This window comes from Pantherophis guttatus, chromosome 1, assembly GCF_059756535.1.
Source record: "Pantherophis guttatus breed Tessera chromosome 1, ASM5975653v1, whole genome shotgun sequence".
Lineage (NCBI taxonomy): Eukaryota > Metazoa > Chordata > Lepidosauria > Squamata > Colubridae > Pantherophis > Pantherophis guttatus.
The window spans coordinates 302228510-302247169 of record NC_142063.1 but is presented as its reverse complement, the minus strand read 5'-3'; the positions used below and the strand labels follow the sequence as shown (position 1 = coordinate 302247169).

Below are 18660 nucleotides of genomic sequence, written 5' to 3'. Positions count from 1 at the left end.
TCTTCGTCTAGCTTAGAGTGTTGGCTGAGAACCTCCCAAAAACATATTTAAAAAATTAAATATTTTTCTTTTTTTGAGAATCTGTAGGTGTTACTACACAATCAATTTTATTGATTGCCAAGTGTAAAGGAAAATGGGTCATAGGAATGGGGCTGAGAGTGGGAGAAAGGTTGCAAAGAAGTTAAAAGCTAAAGCTAAATCCCACTTCAGTTTAGGTGATGCTATGATTAGACAGTGGCCAGCTTGCATAAATTAGCTGGGCTACAGGAGTCTTTATTCAATTGTGGGCATTATGGATGGTGCTGCATGAACCACAAAGACATCCAGTTAAACACATTTAATGCTCATTTCAGATGTCATGAGAAGTCAATGAACCATGAACCATTATGATTTGCTTAGGTGACTTAGCGCCTGAGAAGATTCAAGTATCTAACGATACCTTTTATATCAGTTCACATCTGAGTGGAAAGTGGCTGCCAATTGTCTAGAGAATGAAGTAAAATTTTCTCTCAGGTCCTCACCAGCACTAACAGAGAAAATGTAGAAGACAGCAATTCATCTTACGGAAAATGATTTGCTCCAAAAAAGTTAGTCTCCAGTTGAGACTTTGCCATTTCATCATGTCGTTGCCATGGAGAACATCTTAAAATGCTAAAAGCAAGAAAATTACTGGGCATCCTTAGCACTGCCTGCCCAATCCAGGAGTGGGTCCACCTTCCTTGGCCCACCATTACTGGCCAACTGATGAATTGCATTTGTTTTTACTCTGGCAGTGAGCTACGCTTGCTACCTCAAAAGGAGAGTGACATGCTTGGGTCCAACAAGAAGAAACCTAGGACAAAAATGGGGCCCTGGCTGCTACTGGCGGCAAAGCATGATTGGCTGTTTGTCATCCAAGGATTTCAGCAGCCACAAAACTCTAATGTCAGGATTTGCTGTCCTTGACTTCCAACTTCCCCTGAAATCTATTCCCTCATAATTTCTAAAAAGCAACCAAGGAGAGAACCTGACTTGTTACCGCTATTCCTCCTCTTCTGTCACCCCCACCAAACCTAAAATGAAGGGAATGGAATGACATGGTCAAAGTGACCTTCTTTGGGTGGCAGAATTCCCTCCTCCACAATTGGGCCTTGCTTCAATATCTTCCACCAAAATGGCAGGTCACTATTGACACAGGTAAAATCAAGTCTCTTCACCCCCCCTTAATCTTAATCTGCCTTCTCTCTTTTCCAATTACTGCTCTACCACCATAGGCTTCTGACGGAGGGTCAAGTGATATTGTGAGTTATGACATTGTTGTATAAATGGCACAAAATACATGAAGACATAACTGATGGCAATTACATAATCTATGCCATTTGCATGATGATGCCATGGAGACAGATAAATTACTCTGGTAACTACTGGACCTCTCTCTTTCTCTGAGATTTTTAAAGAACTTCTCCATGGCAAGTCTCAACACAAAATTCGAACTACAGCACTTGGAACGTTCTCAAAGAATCCAACCTCAAATGTCTGAGTTTTGTTCACAGTTTTATTTGGCACTGTATTGAAAAGTACAAAATGCTTTGTATACCCCCATGACTAGAAAAAGTTTCAAACATTTGAAGTTAAAGACAGAAAATCCAAATCCCATTCTTTCATTGCTTTTTAACAGTAACTCAAAATCTATCCATTGGTCTAACTAATATCATAAGACCAATATGTCTCTATATTTGCAAGCAACATACAACTGTGCAGTTTCTCTGACTTATGAATTTGATTTACAAAAGTTGTTTAAAATTACATTATCTTAATCAAATCTTTTCTGTGTTAGACGAGTTATAATTAAATCACTATGTGTTACTATCTCTGGTTGAAATGCCTATTTAATTATTTATCTTGGCCAAATGTTTTTGAGGAAATGGAAAAAAAAATATTTTTTGTCCATATTTTCCAGTACCTATTAATTATTGTATTCCTATATATTATAAACTATAAATTAATTCAATTGTGTCTGTGTCCTGTCAGATTTAAATTAGAAAAGACAAACACATCTTTCTTTGAATCAATGGTACTTTAACATGTAGGAAATATTGGCTGAAAATTAATACAGAAGCAATGATTTTTGAGAAAACTATTAAAGAGTTTCATTCAAGCCCATTCCCTATAAATTACAACAGATGAAATTTTATTTTGTTCACTGACCATTAAAAATATATTCAGTAAAACAAAGGAAAATTAATTCCTAACATTAGTGATTACAGGCAACCATTTGTGGGTGAAGCTTGCTCATGATGTAGCAAAAGTTTGCTATTTTTAGAAAGATAGACATATCCTTGCTATCTAATATAAATAATTATTAAATATAAATAATGGAAATAAAAATTATTGAAGTGCTCTGGAAATTTAGATTAAAAGTCATAATCAACTGAATGTTACTGTAAAACCTTATGTACAGAAGGACATAATATTTCTATACCACCAGAGTTACAGAGACAGTGTCAAGTTTCACAAGAGATTTTTCCAAAACAGATGTGGGGAAAACACTAAATCAAGTTAAAGTTCCCCTGAATTTGGGAATTGTAATCTGATGATAAAGCTGACACTGGAAATAAAATTTGACAATTATGAATATGTTGTAAAACAAAGCAGCAAGTCCTGTTTGGCCTTCTATGTCTAAACTCTTTTGCCTTAAGTCATATCATATCTAGTTTGATATGAAGGTCACATCACTGGTAATTTGGGATAACTGTTTCCCAAGAAAAATTGAAGTTGTCTACCAGTATTAAGTCAATTCACCAGGATTGTAATATAATATTAGCTAGTAGGTAAATATATTTATCCAGAGACTAAATTCAGGTTTACTCCTAAAAGTGCTCCTTTGAAAGTGCTGCCTTTGGGTAATCTGAAGGATACGTCTCAAATTTTTTGTTTGAATTCTTTGTAAGGCAATCTTACTGCTATATACTCCTTACTGAGTCCCTTATAGCACTTGTGTTCAGACTCTGGCTGTAAACAGTTTAATTGTAACAAACTGCTCCTCTGACAAAATAAATTTCAATAGCTGAGGCAGATCTCTGTGCATTCAGAGATACTTAATCCAGGTGGGCAATTCTGCTTCCTAAATCTTGAGAAAATATTCCAAAATGTTTTATTTAAAAATCTTAACCTGCTCAATTGACTGCCGCTCTAATTTCCAGCATTTCTATTTCAGGCTTTTAGAAAAAATGAGAATCTTGATCTTGGAATAATTTATTATTAATTTCACCTCAGTACTATATTGTGTTAAGTGAAAACTTTAAAGCCAGTGGAACTCGATAACAGTATTACTGCATCATCAGTATACAATAGTAAATTGGTATGTCTATATGGACTAATCTGGGAGAATGGAAAGTAAGAGTTACTTAAGAGAAGAACCTAGGAGTTTATAAAATAAATAATACACTAATTCCCCTCCTGACTTATACTTCCTTAATGACTTGTCCTTGGTTACTGCACCTGAACATCAATCTAATGTTTTCATGAACTTCAAAGAGCAGCAAAAACATACATTTGTCTCTATTGTGTATTTAAATGTATACTGCAGTTTAGATTTAGACACTGTGTTGAAAGCTGACCTAAAGTCAATATATGCTACATGAAGGGAATGTCCACATTTGTGGATATACCATATATTTCAGAGTATAAGATGCACCTTTTTACCCCCAAAAAGAGGGTAAAAATCTGGGTGCATTTTATAGTCCGAATGTAGCCCTGTCCACCTGTCGGCCCCCACCCTTTGGACATTTTCGGGCAGTTCCAGGCGGTGGGGATCTGGGTTGGGGCACAGCCTGAGGAACAAACCTCTTCGGGATGGTCGGGGGGGGGGGAATCTGCCCGGCAGTTTCAGGGAGGGCAGCTCAGGGCAGACAATGGTTGCGATGACTTCACTCCCCAACAATGTGAGGAGCCGCCGCCGCCTAAGCCCTCTCCGCGCCCAGGAGCCGAGCTGAGCCGAACGGGACCCCCTAAAGTGAAACATCCCTTTCCAACCACCGTTGCCCATTGGCCGGATTCCCCAATCCAATTCTCAGAGTCGCGTTTCAGGTGGCGGCCAGTTCCCCTGTAATGTGCAGCAGGGAACCGTGAACCGTTTTGGATTCGGAGAGGGGATTGCAGCGCTGCCACCTGAAAATGCTTTCTTCCCATTGCACATTGCAGAGCTGCATGCCCTCGTCCTTCTTCTCGATTCCAAAGGAAAGCGTTTTCGGGCGGCAGAGCCACAATCCCCTTCCCAATTACAAACATGGGGTGTCCAGAGGCAAAAAAAGTTCATCGCGTTTCAGGCGGCGGATTTGGCCAGGAGGAAAGAGAAGGTGAGTCTGCTGAGCTGCCCACTGGGCAGCCAGAGGGGTGACTAGCTGCAAATCGCGGGGCCCGCCTTGTTCCCCGAAGCTGCCGGACAGACTCCCCCCCCCAACCGTCCCAAAGAGGTTTGTTCCTCAGGCTGTGCTCTGACCCTCCCCCCAGAGCATGCGAGGGGTTTCTTTGGGGGAAAGCGAGTAGTCCCTGAGGATCGCAGGAGCACCCTGATAAGTTTTCCGGAAAAGAACTTATCAGTAATCAATTGCCTCTTTCCCAGCCAAGTCTCTGAGGCACTTCTCGCTTGCAGGAGGAGGAGGAGGGCAGAGTAAAGCAGCGCCACCTTAAATGCTGGTAGGTAGAGGTAGAATTCTTTTTTTCTTGTTTTCCTCCCCCAAAATTAAGGTGTGTTTTATACTCCGGTGCGTCTTATACTCCAAAAAATACGGCATATCAGCCTGGATTAAACCCAACCTGTTCACCCATCCTCTAGCCTTGCACTGCAACTAGGCCCCAACGCCACAGTGCAAAGCCTCAGCCACCCTTGCCACCCTGCGTTCTGCAAGTCCTGCCACATCCAGCTGACCACTATTTTCTTACCTCTGTTGACAAGGCATCCCCAGCCTAACCCTATGCAAGGCAGCTGCTGGCCAGACCAGGTGAAACACTTATGCTGTTTTCCAAATAGAACACACTGTTCATGCTATGTTTTGTAACATAGCAACTTTCCAAAGCATTGCAAGAACAGTGTTTGGTCTTTGTATTGTAGTGCTGAAGTAGCTGGTCACAGTGCAGGGCTTGAGGCAGCATTCCTTGTGGTGGTGGCACTGGGACTGAAATAGAGGTCCAGGGGCAGTGGCGGCTGTCAGACTGCTAAAGACCCTGCACCTCTACTTCAGCCTCAGCACCACTGCCATCGAAGAATAGGTTAGGCAAAAGGAGAGAGATGGGGGGAGAGAGATTGATGGGGAGAGTTGTAAGAGGCGGCAGAATAGGCAGTTCCTTACTCTATTGAGATTGGGGAGGGACCAAACTGGGAATTGGTCTTGGATTGGGGTTGGTCCTTGCCTAACAGCCAGTGGGGTTTAATTAACAATGGTAACAAGGACTGCTGGATTGCCATCACTAAGCAATGCGATCATATGACATTGCGCTTTATGACCATTTCGCTTAGCGATAGAGATTCTGGTCCCAATTACTGTCATAACCCAAGGACTACCTGTAGTTTTAGGAGTTACTCTATATCAGTGGGTGGGGTTTTCCCAGATATTACCAATTAATAAAACTCAGATCAGTTTTGGTTATAGCAGCAATCATTTCCTTGGACTGCTTTGTCATCTTGGTGATTACTTTCCATTTTCCTTACCTTAATTTACCCAACACCTCTTATCATGATTACTGCCTTTCATTGGTTCTCACGCATTAATTCTGCAACTAGATTTCATCTGGAACAACTTTCTAGCTTGTCTACACCATAGTAGTCACAAGATTATGTACAGCAGAATTAATAACATACCCATGTTATTTAATATTCCTTCTTTGATTAATACCCTTCCTTATATATTTACAACTATGAACTATACCAGTGATGGCTAACCTTTTTGCCATCGCATACCAGGAGAGGGGGGGAACGGAGGATGGTCGTACGCACCCACACCGATAATTCTATGTGCCCTGTCCTGTGGATGTGCGCGTAACACCCCCCCCCCCCGCTCCTGGCACGTGATGGCCCGGTAGGCCCGTTTTTCTTTCTTATCTGGTTCCAGATCCTCTCTATTTATCTGGGAAGGGCGAAAACAGCCTTTCCCACTCCCTCGAAGGCCCTCCAAAGGCCTGAAACGGCCCATTTCCCAACTCCCGATGGGACAGAATGTGACTTTTTTGCTGTCCCCAGCCTCCAGAGACTCCTGGAGTCTGGAGACAGCAAAAAAGCCACTTTCTGTCCCACCAGGAATTGGGAAATGGGCTGTTTCAGGCCTTTGGAGGGCCTCCGAGGGAGTGGGAAAGGCTGTTTTCGCCCTCCACAGATGCATAGAGAGCATCTGGAACCAGGTAAGAAAGAAAAATGGGCCTTCCCCATGCCTCCCCACAAGCCCTCCATAGTCAGAAAACGGCCTGTTTCCCTACTTCTGGTGGACCCAGAAGGCCCGAAAATCAGCTGGCCGGCGCACGCCAGAGCTCAGCTGGCGTGCCCACTGATATGACTACGCGTGCCACTTGTGGCATGCATGCCATAGGTTCGCCATCACGGAACTATGCAATAAATATATAAGCATAAAATAATTAATAAAATACAGTTAAAATTATAAATAGGAAAAAACCCTAAAGTATTTATTTTAAAAAGTGCTAATTGAAAAGATATTTCTTAATTCTTTTTAGGCAGAAAATGATCAAACACAATACATTTTCTAAGGAAATCCGTTCCTTAGTTTGATAGCAATGAAGAAACTATCTCCCAAAGAGTAAGTTATAGTTTATTTTAGAAATTCCTAAACATCATATACCTTGTTAAGTTCTTCTATTCGCCTGATAAGATATGGATTGCTTGAAGAATTTTCAAAATAAACATAATCTGTAAAAAAAAAAAGAAATAAATTTAAAGTTCCTCAAAAAGCAGTATTACAACAAAATAAAAAAATCAGATGATCCATGTTAAAGTTCAAGTACGCACTGCTCTTATTTCTACAATTTAAACATGTAGTCTTATTTTATTTCAAAAAATGTATAGTTTATAAATAAATTATCTTCTCACCTCCTAGGCCTAACCAAAGAAAACATCATTAATCATTCTATCAGCAATGACTGGCATTCCATTAAAATATCAATTTCAAAAATGTTGTTCCCATATTACATCAATTCTCGAATAATTATTTTTTTAACAATGAAGTTAATTAATCAGGTGCTAACAAATTTATTACATGAGCGACATAAAATTAGGTAGGTGTAAATGGCTTTCCACCAAATAAGGCCTGAAAATGGCAATTTCTAACTAACTTATAAAGTTAGAGGTTCAGAAAAAAATAGTTATAGCACAAAATTGACTTTCATGTTAATATGTTTAATATGTTAGCCTTCCAAAACATAGATTCTTCAGTAGTATTTCAAACATTAGTACAATAAACTTTCACTATAGGATAAATCATTATTTAGCCACTTATTGGAGGAAGAGACGTCTGCTAAAGCAAAATAGTTTATCAAATGCATCTGAGATTTACATCAATGTGAATTATAGGCCTTTATTGTAATAATTAAATATATTTTTGCAAGAGTTTCAAAAGCTATTGTGTTTTGGATCAAGACTGTAGCTTTTCATTCCAAAAAATGGTTGATAATTAATCCAATCCAATAATAAGGCTTTTTTTTCTGAATAGCATATACTATAAAGAACCACAGAGTTGTGAAGTATCTTGGACACAATCCATCCGGCCACCATAATATGCATGCAAGAATCTTGTGACTATAAGATAGTTGATAAAAGCCTTTCAAGTGCCTGCTTTAATAACTGCTTCCTTATATAACTGTAGCAAAGGAGAACCATCCAATCCAGTCAGTTCCATTGTTGATTATCCTTGGGAAGATTCTCCCAAAATTTTATCAAAATCTGCTTATTTTCAATTTCCACAACTGATTTGCCTTTTTTTCTAGAGCAAAAGATAGTTATTCTCTTCTATATGACAAGGTTAAGAATTTAAAGGCCAATTTTATGTACCCCTCCCCCTTTAATCTTCAAATTAAATTTTAGGGCTGGATAGTGCTTAAATTCAAAAGAAAAAAGATATTTTGAACTAAGGTGTAGACCACATTGCTTCTCTACAGCTCCTTAAAACAGCTCTGCCACAGCTGGTATTTATTAGTCTTGGGGAAAACAATTTAAAGAAGTGAAGTAACAATAAGGAAGATGTTAAGAAATGCTTGTGATCCTTTATGAGAGTTACACTCAGGAATGGAGAATTCATAATCTATGTCAGGGTAACCCCGTCCAGGGATTCTTAGAAGTATTGCTCTATTCTATAATCCTTTTAGAGCCTGTGGGAGGGTTATAGAACAATTGTAAATTGCAATCCAATTTATATGAAAAATCATTTACTATGGGAGACTGAAATAATTAATAATAGTTTATAGGGAGAGTTCAGTGGGACTGCTTCCTGTAAGATTGTTTGAAAGCAGACTGAAAAGAGATTTGTAGGCCACTATATAGATGTCTATCCAGAGTAATCAATAAAAGTTAATCACTAATGCACAATGGAATTTAAAAGCTTAAGAAAATCAGGACTCATTTCAATTTCAAACATACTTGCTCACAAATAAGTTCCCGTAACTTCAAGGGAATTTTCTTTGGATGGAACTGCATCCACAATATATTAGTAAAAAATCTGCAGCATTATACCCATGAAACCAATGCATCCAATCTAGCTCTCTGGAAAAAATGTCTTTCTTTCAATGTACAATTATTTATATTTTTGTTCAGTATGAACATTACTATACTAATGAATGTTCAAGTTGCGAACTTTTGTCAATACAACAAACCTGCCTGAAGATGAAGGAGGGAAAGTAAATTGGGAGAAGGAAGTGAAGGGTCAGCTTCCAGAACAACAAATATGGATGCAGTGGGCCAGAAACCAACCCCAGCCACGCTCTTCCACCCTATGTTTTTTATGTTGGGGTTTTTAATGCTGTAAGATGCCCAGAATCATCTATGAGTTGAGCGGCCAAATAAGTTGGAAGAGGCATCCTTTCATGGAATATGAAAGGAATATGTGGAATATGGGACTGACAGATATTAATAGTCATTTGCAGTTCTTACCAAATATTTGTATGTTAATTAATCATGCAGTAGTTGATGAAAATGGAGGGAGGGAGGCCAACATGGATTTGACTATGAAGCTAAACTCATATCTGAATCCTTTTCATCATTTTTCACCTCTACCCAATTCTGCATTTTCAGGAGAGCTTTAAAGTACCCTTTATGATACAGCTATTTCTTAGGATGACACTACAAGACATCCTGGTCTCCAACATGCCTGCAAATTTTTGGCACCCACTACATTTATACTCTCATGTGTTTATTTTTATTTAATCTTAAAATAGTGGGAATCTAGAATGCTAGGTAAGTTACCGTGTATACTGAGTATATAGTCAGATATACACTGCATTTTTCACATTACTGTATTCCCTACAGATCACAGGAGCATTAATATAAATAAAACAGTAGTTAACTGCAATCGAGTTCTATTCAGAACTGTGTGCAACTACCATAAAAATAACAGCCGATTGTGTGAGTGGGGTATCCTGAGGAGCTACTTAGTGTAGTGGGCAGCAACCTCACCATTTTGCCTTTTGGTATCTATGGTTTTTTTATTTTATTTCATTTTATTTAGCAGTTTGTATGCTATCACAATCAAGAAAATAATTCTAGGTATTTACTGGGTGAAATAACCCGGTCTCAATATTCCAAGTATGCCCACAAATGTAGGAAAGATTCCTGTTCGACGTGTTCTCTTAAACACAATATCCTTATTCGTTAGTAAGTGGCACGAAGGATTACAATTATAATTTCACTTCATTTCCTAAATGCCACCCTTTGATGATATAGCCAATGTAAAAGACAAAGTGAGAGCATACAAAACACTTCATTTAGAAAAGTTGTATACATGATGAACTTTGAAAAAACGTCTAATTCTGAATATGAATCTACTACTTTATGTATTTTGGAGATTTCAATTCATTTCAGAGCTATTCCAAACTCTAGATAAAGTGCTCAAAATTCCACTACACATTCAAAGTAACAGTTCCATTTTATGAAATTTCATACAAAATGTCTTGAAATGATTTGTACATCCCCATTAAACAGCACAAACTGCATACTGGACCAGTTAGACAACACACTTTTACAAATAGAAAGCAAGAGAACGTTTTGGGGCACCAATATGGCCTACAAGCTAATATACTTTGTTCAAAATTTGGCCAAGTAATGATTCTAATTCCTTGTTCCAATTGACATGAAGTGCAAAGGTACAATTACCCAATTGCCCAAAGCAATAATCTAACAGCAAGCATTAAGTAGCCATACTACCTCCTCCTTTCCATTCTCCCACACCTTAAAGAAGCTTGAGGCATGATTGCAGGCCTCCTGGTACATCAAAAGATAAAAGGTGCAGGAGGTAAAAAGCTCCTTAAAATGAAAAACAAAAGCATTTATTTTCCAGGATTGAGAAAAGTCTTAACAATCCTTCTCACAGCTTTCAGGAGAAAGCAAAATAGTATCCTGGTTTCCTGTATTCAGAGAAGACAACCAAAACTTGTATTTCATTTGGATAGATATACATTGCTTTGCTTCAGTCCATTCTAAACTGAATTCACTTATAATTCAGAGGAGAGAAGGAATTATTAAAAGCCACCTAATTCATCTAAAGCTAAGATAAGGCTAGGTTAAATTAAACATATTATTCTACTGTGGCAAACTCAGTTTTTTTATGACATTCTGAAATAAGGGCATTTATTGCTATATAAATACCTTGTAATTGCACATTTTTTCACCAAAGCTTTTTTTATCTAAGTTGAAATTCTAAGCTAGTGCAAATATACAAAAAATTAAATAGGGCACAATCCTGAACTGAACTAATTTTGGCCATCAATATTAAAACTTTTATTTCCAAATCCTTTCTTCTGATTTTCATAAAGCAGGGCATTATTTCCATTAGGAAACAAACAAATATTCAATCCTTTGCCACTATTAGATGTAATACAGCCTGCTTAAAGACTGTACTAGAACATTTAAATGAATTTTATGAAGATATGCAGAAATACAACATATAAAAAGAAAGAATACTGGCATTTTTGGCAGAGATCAGAGTAAAATATTAAACTAATAAATTAATACTCAGCGGATAAAGTGATGATGAGCAAGGTACAGTATCTGGTGAAACATGCTTGGTTTGATTAATTTAGAAAGTTGTTGAAAAGGGCCAGAGCAACAGCAAGTGTTAATAAACTGGGCAAATACTGGAGCATGCGTATGGCCACTTAGCAACATGCCAAACACTTCAGAGATATATGAATTGCCACAACATAATCTCCATATATGTGAATTGTATGAAACTGTATCACCTTGGAGGGTGGGGTGAGGAAAAACAAGTAAAACTGTGGTTGGGTGGATCAAATTATCGTACACTACGTACATACCTAATAAAATTTCCAAGAGGAATTAAAGCAACAATGAAATTTTCCTATAGACATCAAATATTTTTATTTATTTATCAAATCTATATGTTTATTTATGAAATCTACAAGTTTCGTAAAAAAAGTGACTCTGGGCAGCCTATAGAGTCCATCAAGTTTGAAAGGAAGAATTAGGGGAGAGGAGAAAAATTAATATAAATTGGAGATGAAAACTCAGTTTGTCAGCTAAGTTATAACCACTCATTTTTTCCCTAAAGGAAATCAATTATTATATATTCCTATTGCTATCTTGGGACAATGCTGCATGAATTTGCTTCATCTTCCTTCAGGTATGATTTAAGAAACTTAAGTCAATAGAAACACATTTCGGCCAACCTAAATTCCACAATTTATAGCCACAATCCTTCACATTTATTAGGGAATACTTTCCTCTTAAACTTATTGGGTTTAATTTTGAATAAGCATGGATGGGAGTATAATATTAGAGTATGTTGTGAGAAAACCCTGATCAAACAAAAATGGTATGGGGTGAATAAGTTAATTTGTTACACTTTATTTTCTTTGTTTCTCTATGTTACACATCTCTAGCTTCAAATGCAATATGAAATACTCTGCAGTTCTCATTGATAGACACTGGAAATTTAGCAGATTTATTTAGTGTAATTTCATGCCTTCTAGAGTTTTAGATTACAATTCCTACAAAAAATTTTTGTGACTGGTCATATAGGCAGTAACTGATAGAAATTAAACACATCTGGAGAATATTTAAGGTTAATGACTTCCCTTTTTTTCTTTTCATCTCAGCTGTACATTTCAAATGCTGTTCCACAACAAGAGAAAGGCAGTTGTCAGAGTAGTCTGTTCGTTGGCTTCATGATGTTATAAGGAAAGCCAATCAGCATGTTATTCCAATAAATTTTATTAAAAGCAGGAAGAACCTGTTGGTCTTGAGCTAGTCTACATATAACCATAAAAGGAGTGACAGTAATTCCATGTCAGGCTCATCACCAAAGTTGACACACCTCTGGCCAGATTTGGCATCATGGATGCTTGTGCTGCTACTTCTTTTATTTTTAATTTTGGGAACAAATATGTCTAATTGCCATGAACAGCAGAATTTGCTAAATGTGTGCTTGAGATGAAACACCACAAATTGTACTGGAGATTCCTTTAATGGTACATTTAAATGGTGGGGGGGGACATCAAAAGTGCCCATAGCATTCCCGCACAAAGAGTCACAGACTGAAAGGTCTCAGACCCAGGCAGTGTTGCTAAATTCTGGTACTTTTGTCCTGATCCTCGGTATCTGTCTTAAGTAAGAAAACAGGAATCCCTGGCTGTTGGATCTACAAGGTTTTCTCCAACTGCAGATTCAAGAATCAAAATATAGCTTTTCTGTGCTCCTCCATTGCTTCTGTTTCCTCAACAGACAGTTCTTTCATTCACTTCTTCCATTTCTCCACTATTGCCTTTGTTCCAATCTACTATTACTTTCTAGCATCATTATTTGAGAATGTAGCTATGGCCTGGACAGGTGGATCTATTTCTCTTTGCCTTCTAGGTGAAGATTGGTGGCATGTTTCTCTCAACAGTCATTTTTTTTTTAGTAAAGAAAGCAAACTTCCAGCATATACAGCAAGACTGTACCAGAGAAAAGCCAAGTCCACCTTTCCTTTTTTGCATTAGAAATATTAGGGAGAAGGACATTTCTTTCAATGTTTTAATTTATATTGCTCCAATTTGTTTATATAGCTATGTAACTCATCCTCCAGCTGATACTTACAAGAACTTGGATTTATATTATAGTCACAGAATGTAACATTTCTCCACACAATTGCAAAACAGCTATGACCAGAAAAGGCCTTCCCATGACAGATATTATTTCATACATTATTTCATATTCAAGTTTTCATTTCCATGGAGGAAATATTTATTTGCTGTGTTTTTGTACAACTTAGGGACCAAAAAGAGTCCATTATAAAGACAGTGATGATAATCTAAAGCCATTAGAAATAATCATACACATCCAATTAGAATAAGGACCAGGTTTACCATCTCCTAAAGCCAACAGTACTTGTATAACTTTACTCCAATTCTTGACATCTTCATTTAGAATGTACCAGTAAGAAATGAACAACTTTCATTTTTTGACCAACCAACACATCAGGTGAAAAGTTAAGATATAAGTTCCAGGTACAAAAAGGAATAAAGGAGGCAAAGAAGTAAAACATGTACTACTCAATAGTTACCTCTAGAAAAATATAAAACATTTCATAAGCCCTCCATCTTAGCAGAGAGTAGGCACTGAGCCCCATTAGTATGTTCTCTTATGTGGAATATATCTACTGCAGAAGTATTTCAGGATCAGAAATAGCTATGAAAAAGGCCCTGAAACAGTACAGAGAAATTCTTAATGTATCATTCTGAAAATCTAGTCCAATCCTTGACTTCGTGTTGGGGCCAAATGGTATTAGATATGGCATGGAAAGCCCATAGGAAGAAAGATTTGTACATTAGCTGAACTAATGACTCACTCCAGAAACTTTTGATTTATCCATTATTTAAGGCAGCTGATTCTTAAACAAGCTGCTACAGAAAGGTATTCTACTTCAAGGTGAAGAACAGCATCTGGAATAGAGTCAGGCACTCACAGTAATATTTTACTGATTTTTGATTGGATGGCTTCAAGTTGTAATAGATCAGAAAACGTTTTTTTCTTCCTAGTGTTTTTCCCAAAGAGGATGTGCCCACAAGGTCTGCTTTTTTCAAATCAACTGAGGGTTGATCCATTGCAACAGATAATCTTACAGTGAGATGAGCAGCAAATAAATTTAATAAAATAAAAAATAAAATTGACCAACCAATTTGCCTGCTGAGGTTGATGTGGGCTGAAAGAAAGTAGCCCAAAGTCACCCAGCTGGCTTTCATGCCTAAAGTGGGATGAGATCTGAATTGTTTCTATGGCAGCTAGCAAGTATAATGATTGCTTACTAGCCTTTTAAACTTTTTTTTTTATAACTCACACACCAACATAGGTAATGGATGTTTAGAAGTTCATCCTATTTCAAACTACAGCATGCTAGACACTAGCCAGAAGCTACAAAGACAAGCATTTTGTCACACTTATCTTCTATGGAGCCCATCTCAGCTTTCTGGGTAGCAGACTTAATAGATTAATCATGCCCTGCATGAAAGAGAATTGCCTTCTACTACAAACTAGTGTCACTGAGTGAATGATAGAATTCACTTTAATGTTTTTTAATGTTTTTAAAAGAATTCCACTGCATTGGTAACTTCTATAAGATGTTTCTTCAGCTATCTGTTGCTGGTGGATGTTCTTGCTAGAATTTCAATTCTAATACCCCCTGTTTATTTATTTATTTATATAATGTATTGGCCACTCATCTTATCACAGGGCAACTATTTGTTAGCATGCTTGTTTTATGTATTTATCACATTTATATCCCGCTTTTCCTTATATCCAGGAGTTCAAGACAGCACACTGGTTATTCCTTTTCCCTCCAATTTTATGCAGCAGCCTGGGACGAAAGATAGGGAACAGCCCAAAATAACCCTTCCAATTCTTTTGTAGTTGAATGGAGTTTTGAACCCAAGTCTACCTAGTTGGGCTACCCATTAGGCCAACGCTTAAACTGCTTCATCACTCTGGAAGAATGGGACTGGCATGCAAATCAACGCGCAAGGGGATGCCATCCCAAGCACGCTTGCAAGGAAACACTGGGCCCTGCTGCATTATCGCCCTTCAACGACAGAAGGTTATCCCTTAAAGGACCCACTGGGGAAGGCCGCCTGCCCGTTTGCAGAGAGCGTTTCTTCACGGCTGAGAGTCCCCACACTGGAGGGAGGGAGGGAGGGAGGGAAGGGAAGGTTTCCAACCCGAAGCTCACTTCGGATGCTCGGTTTCCCTTCCCTTCCCGCCCCCCCCCCACCTCCTCTCGCCCAGCGACTACAATTCCCGGGCGGAGGGGTTGCTTTGGACTTCGCGCCTTCCCCCTTCATCACCGCCACCATCACCACCTCGGCACGGTGGGCGGCGGCCTCTCTCGTCAGGTTTTCTCGTTGGAAGGAACCACGGGGCTTGTTCTCCCGGGGGGGGGAGCGGGGGGGGGAAAGAAGGCGGGTGGTTGGGCTAAGCTCGGCTTCCAACCTGCACGCCCCTCTCCTCCTTCCTGTCCCCCCCCCCACACACACACACTCCAATATCTCCGTCCCTTCGCGCCCTTCACCGACCGAGGCTGGGAGCCGGGGCCTTTGTGGCGGATGCAAACCAGTGGCGGGGGCGCGTGGCGCGTCCGCCGAGGACCCCCACATACCTCCCACTCGATACATGTTAGCCGCCATGTCTGCGCTCTGCGCCCTCCTTGTTCTGTCGCTGCCGCTGCCGCTGCCGCCGCCGCCGCCAGGCTGGGGAAGGGGGAGGAGCGTTCAGTCGCTCTCGCTGCTGTTGCTACTTTTTACGCCACTCGCCCCCGGGCAAATCAGGGTGCCGGGCGGCTCTGCAGCTTTTCTGGCCAACCCGCTTTGGGGGAGGGGGGAGAGGATCCGAATAAAGCGCAGGAGGCGAAGGGTTAAAACAAAGCGGGCCAGGCCTGCGTCGCTGGGCAGAGAGAGAAAGAGAGATGGCTGTTGGCTGTGGGCGAGCGTCGTCGTCATCCTCGGGAGAGGAAGGGTTAAAAGCTTGCCCCCCCTCCCGGCTTCGGGAAAGTGGGGGAGAGAGAGAGAGAGAGGAAGCTCTTCTGGATATCGGGGTGTGGGGGGGGGATATAAGAGTCGCATACTGGGGGCGTTTTTGTGCGCGCAAGCAAGCAAGCACCGGCAAGTCCGGGTTTGACCTGGTTAGAAAGTGTGGTCGCGGGTACCTTCTACATCTCCAAGGGTGTCAGGATACCCCCAAAAATGGGACGCAACTACGAAGCATAGTTGGCAAAAATCCATAGGAGTTTGAGAGAAAAGAGAGCACCATAAGCCTAGAAGAGCTTTGGGTTGCAAAGTGGACCATAAATCCACGTTGGCTATCATCCTACTCTCAAGTTTTACCTTTTTATTGTTTTTTTCCCTATTCCATGCTCCATTGTTGCACATGGCAGAGGTCATAGTTGAACTGTTTTTGTGAACTAACACAAACAGTTTATATATAACTATCTATCTATCTATCTATCTATCTATCTATCTATGCTCTGCATCCCTGTCCCTTGCTTGCAAATAATGGGACAAGGCTCCTTATGGAGGATGTGAAATTCCAGGGAGGAAGAGGACCAAAGACTGAACTGTCGCCCCTGTTTTGATCTTTGTAAATCCACCTTGGGGTTAGAGTTGACTTAATGTGATTCCCAACAATTTCCCCAAAAAATCTGGAAGAATTAAGACCAGGGTAGAGATGCAATCCATACATCTATTTATAAGGCATTTGCAAGGTCCTATATTTTTTGATGTGTACAATGACTCTTTTAAGAAATATAAATAAGGTTGATTTTAAAACTAGGGGAAAATCCTAAATTTTGTGCTACTTAACAGCTCTATTTCATTAATTAAGGTCAATACTGAGACAACTACCACTATATTGGCTAGATAGTTGCAGAAAATTTCACATTGTTTATCTGCCCAGCGGATGCAGTTCGTGTTCCTTCAATTAAGCAATGCCATTGATTGGGATCCCAAAGTGTGCATTCTTTGCAGCAGAGCCTATACTCTGGAATGAGATGCCATCCCAAATTTAGAATGGCTTCCAGTATGCTGGTTATTCAAAGGGGCCTGAAGAGCTAGATCTTTACTCAGGCTTTTTGTTTTTATGGTTTTTAATTTTTATATTTTTCATGTTTGAAATCATTTGTAAACCACCCAGAGTTGCTGAGAGTAAAGTGGTATATAGATTTCATAAATAATAATTCAATTCATGCCTCCCTTTATGAGTTTATCAAAAACCATCAGACATGTTATTGATATACTGTATTGGATTTAAACAAGGAGAGAATGGAGTCTTCTGTATTAGTATCTTCAGATGTTGAAAAAGTGATTTGATTTGATTCTGATTAAATTTTTAAAACAAGTGATAATTAGATATGGGACTTTATTCAGTGGGTTGAGATTTATTATATGAAAACTTCTGCCAAATTGAATTATTTCAGACTCTTGAGCTACAATGTGGCACTTATTAAGGATGTCTGCTTTTACCTTTGCTGTTTAATTTGACCTTTTTACCTCTGACCACCATTGTAGGACAGATTTTAGATATTAAGTGTATTACATTGGCATTTAGCAGGGAATGGATATAATTTATTTTTATATGCTGATGATATTTTGGCAATTTATGAACAGTATTATTATCTCTCCATAATTTTGTAAAGATAGTGCAATGTTTTGGAAACTATTCTACTGATAAGATTAATTGGGATAAATATTGTTTACTTCTATTAGGTCCTAATATCAATAAAGTTTTTTTTTTAAAAAATTGGGCTTTGTATTTTTTATGACTATGTTTAATAGTTTGGAATTTACATACCCCATATGTGGAAATAAATATGTTGAATCTTTCAGAAAAGATTGAACAGATGGCTACAAATGACTTAAAATTCCCTGAAGTTTGCAGGATAAAATTAGTGTTATTAAAATTAATATCCCTCATTTGATTTACGGTTCTGAGATATTCCTATGTTAATACCAAATAAATATTTCCTTCAAATCGATACTTTACTTACAAAATTTGAGTTAGTAGGCGAAGGTTTTCTTTAACTAAATTGAGATTACCATTTGAAGAAAATATTTACAAAAATAACATTTGGCTTATATTTTATCAGCTATCAGTTTATGAAATGACAATGTAATGAAATATTATACTTTATGGGTCATGTTGGAAAGCTATTATCTATTTCCCTTGTGGACATGGGAGAATTTTGGTACAACAGAGCAAAAAGGTTTTATTACTAGGAATGCAAACAGTGAGAAATCTTTGGAGGGCATAGATTGTCTTTTTGATAAGGAGAAATATTTAATTCTTGGGACGAAGTTACTCTGAAAACAAGTGGTAAAGCATTTTATTGAAAAATTTGTTTTAGTGAAAAAAGACCTGGTTTTGGCACCAGGCTAGAAAGTGAGAGAACATGAATTCAAGACCTGTCTTAACCATGAAAGCCAGCCAAA

At 38.7% G+C, this 18660-nt stretch overlaps 1 protein-coding gene across 1 annotated transcript in view; it reads right to left on the bottom strand.

Annotated features, from left to right (window-relative positions):
- Positions 1–17957, bottom strand: part of MTA3 (metastasis associated 1 family member 3) — a 125490-nt gene extending 107533 nt beyond the window's left edge. Inside the window, exons 1-2 of the mRNA XM_034427684.3 lie at positions 15837–17957; positions 6828–6895 (exon numbers count right to left, since the gene is read on the bottom strand). Of these exons, the coding sequence (XP_034283575.2) occupies positions 6828–6895; positions 15837–15864 (96 nt within the window). The 5' untranslated portion in view covers positions 15865–17957. The remainder of the gene's footprint in view (positions 1–6827; positions 6896–15836) is intronic.
- Between the last annotated feature and the right edge of the window lie 703 nt (positions 17958–18660).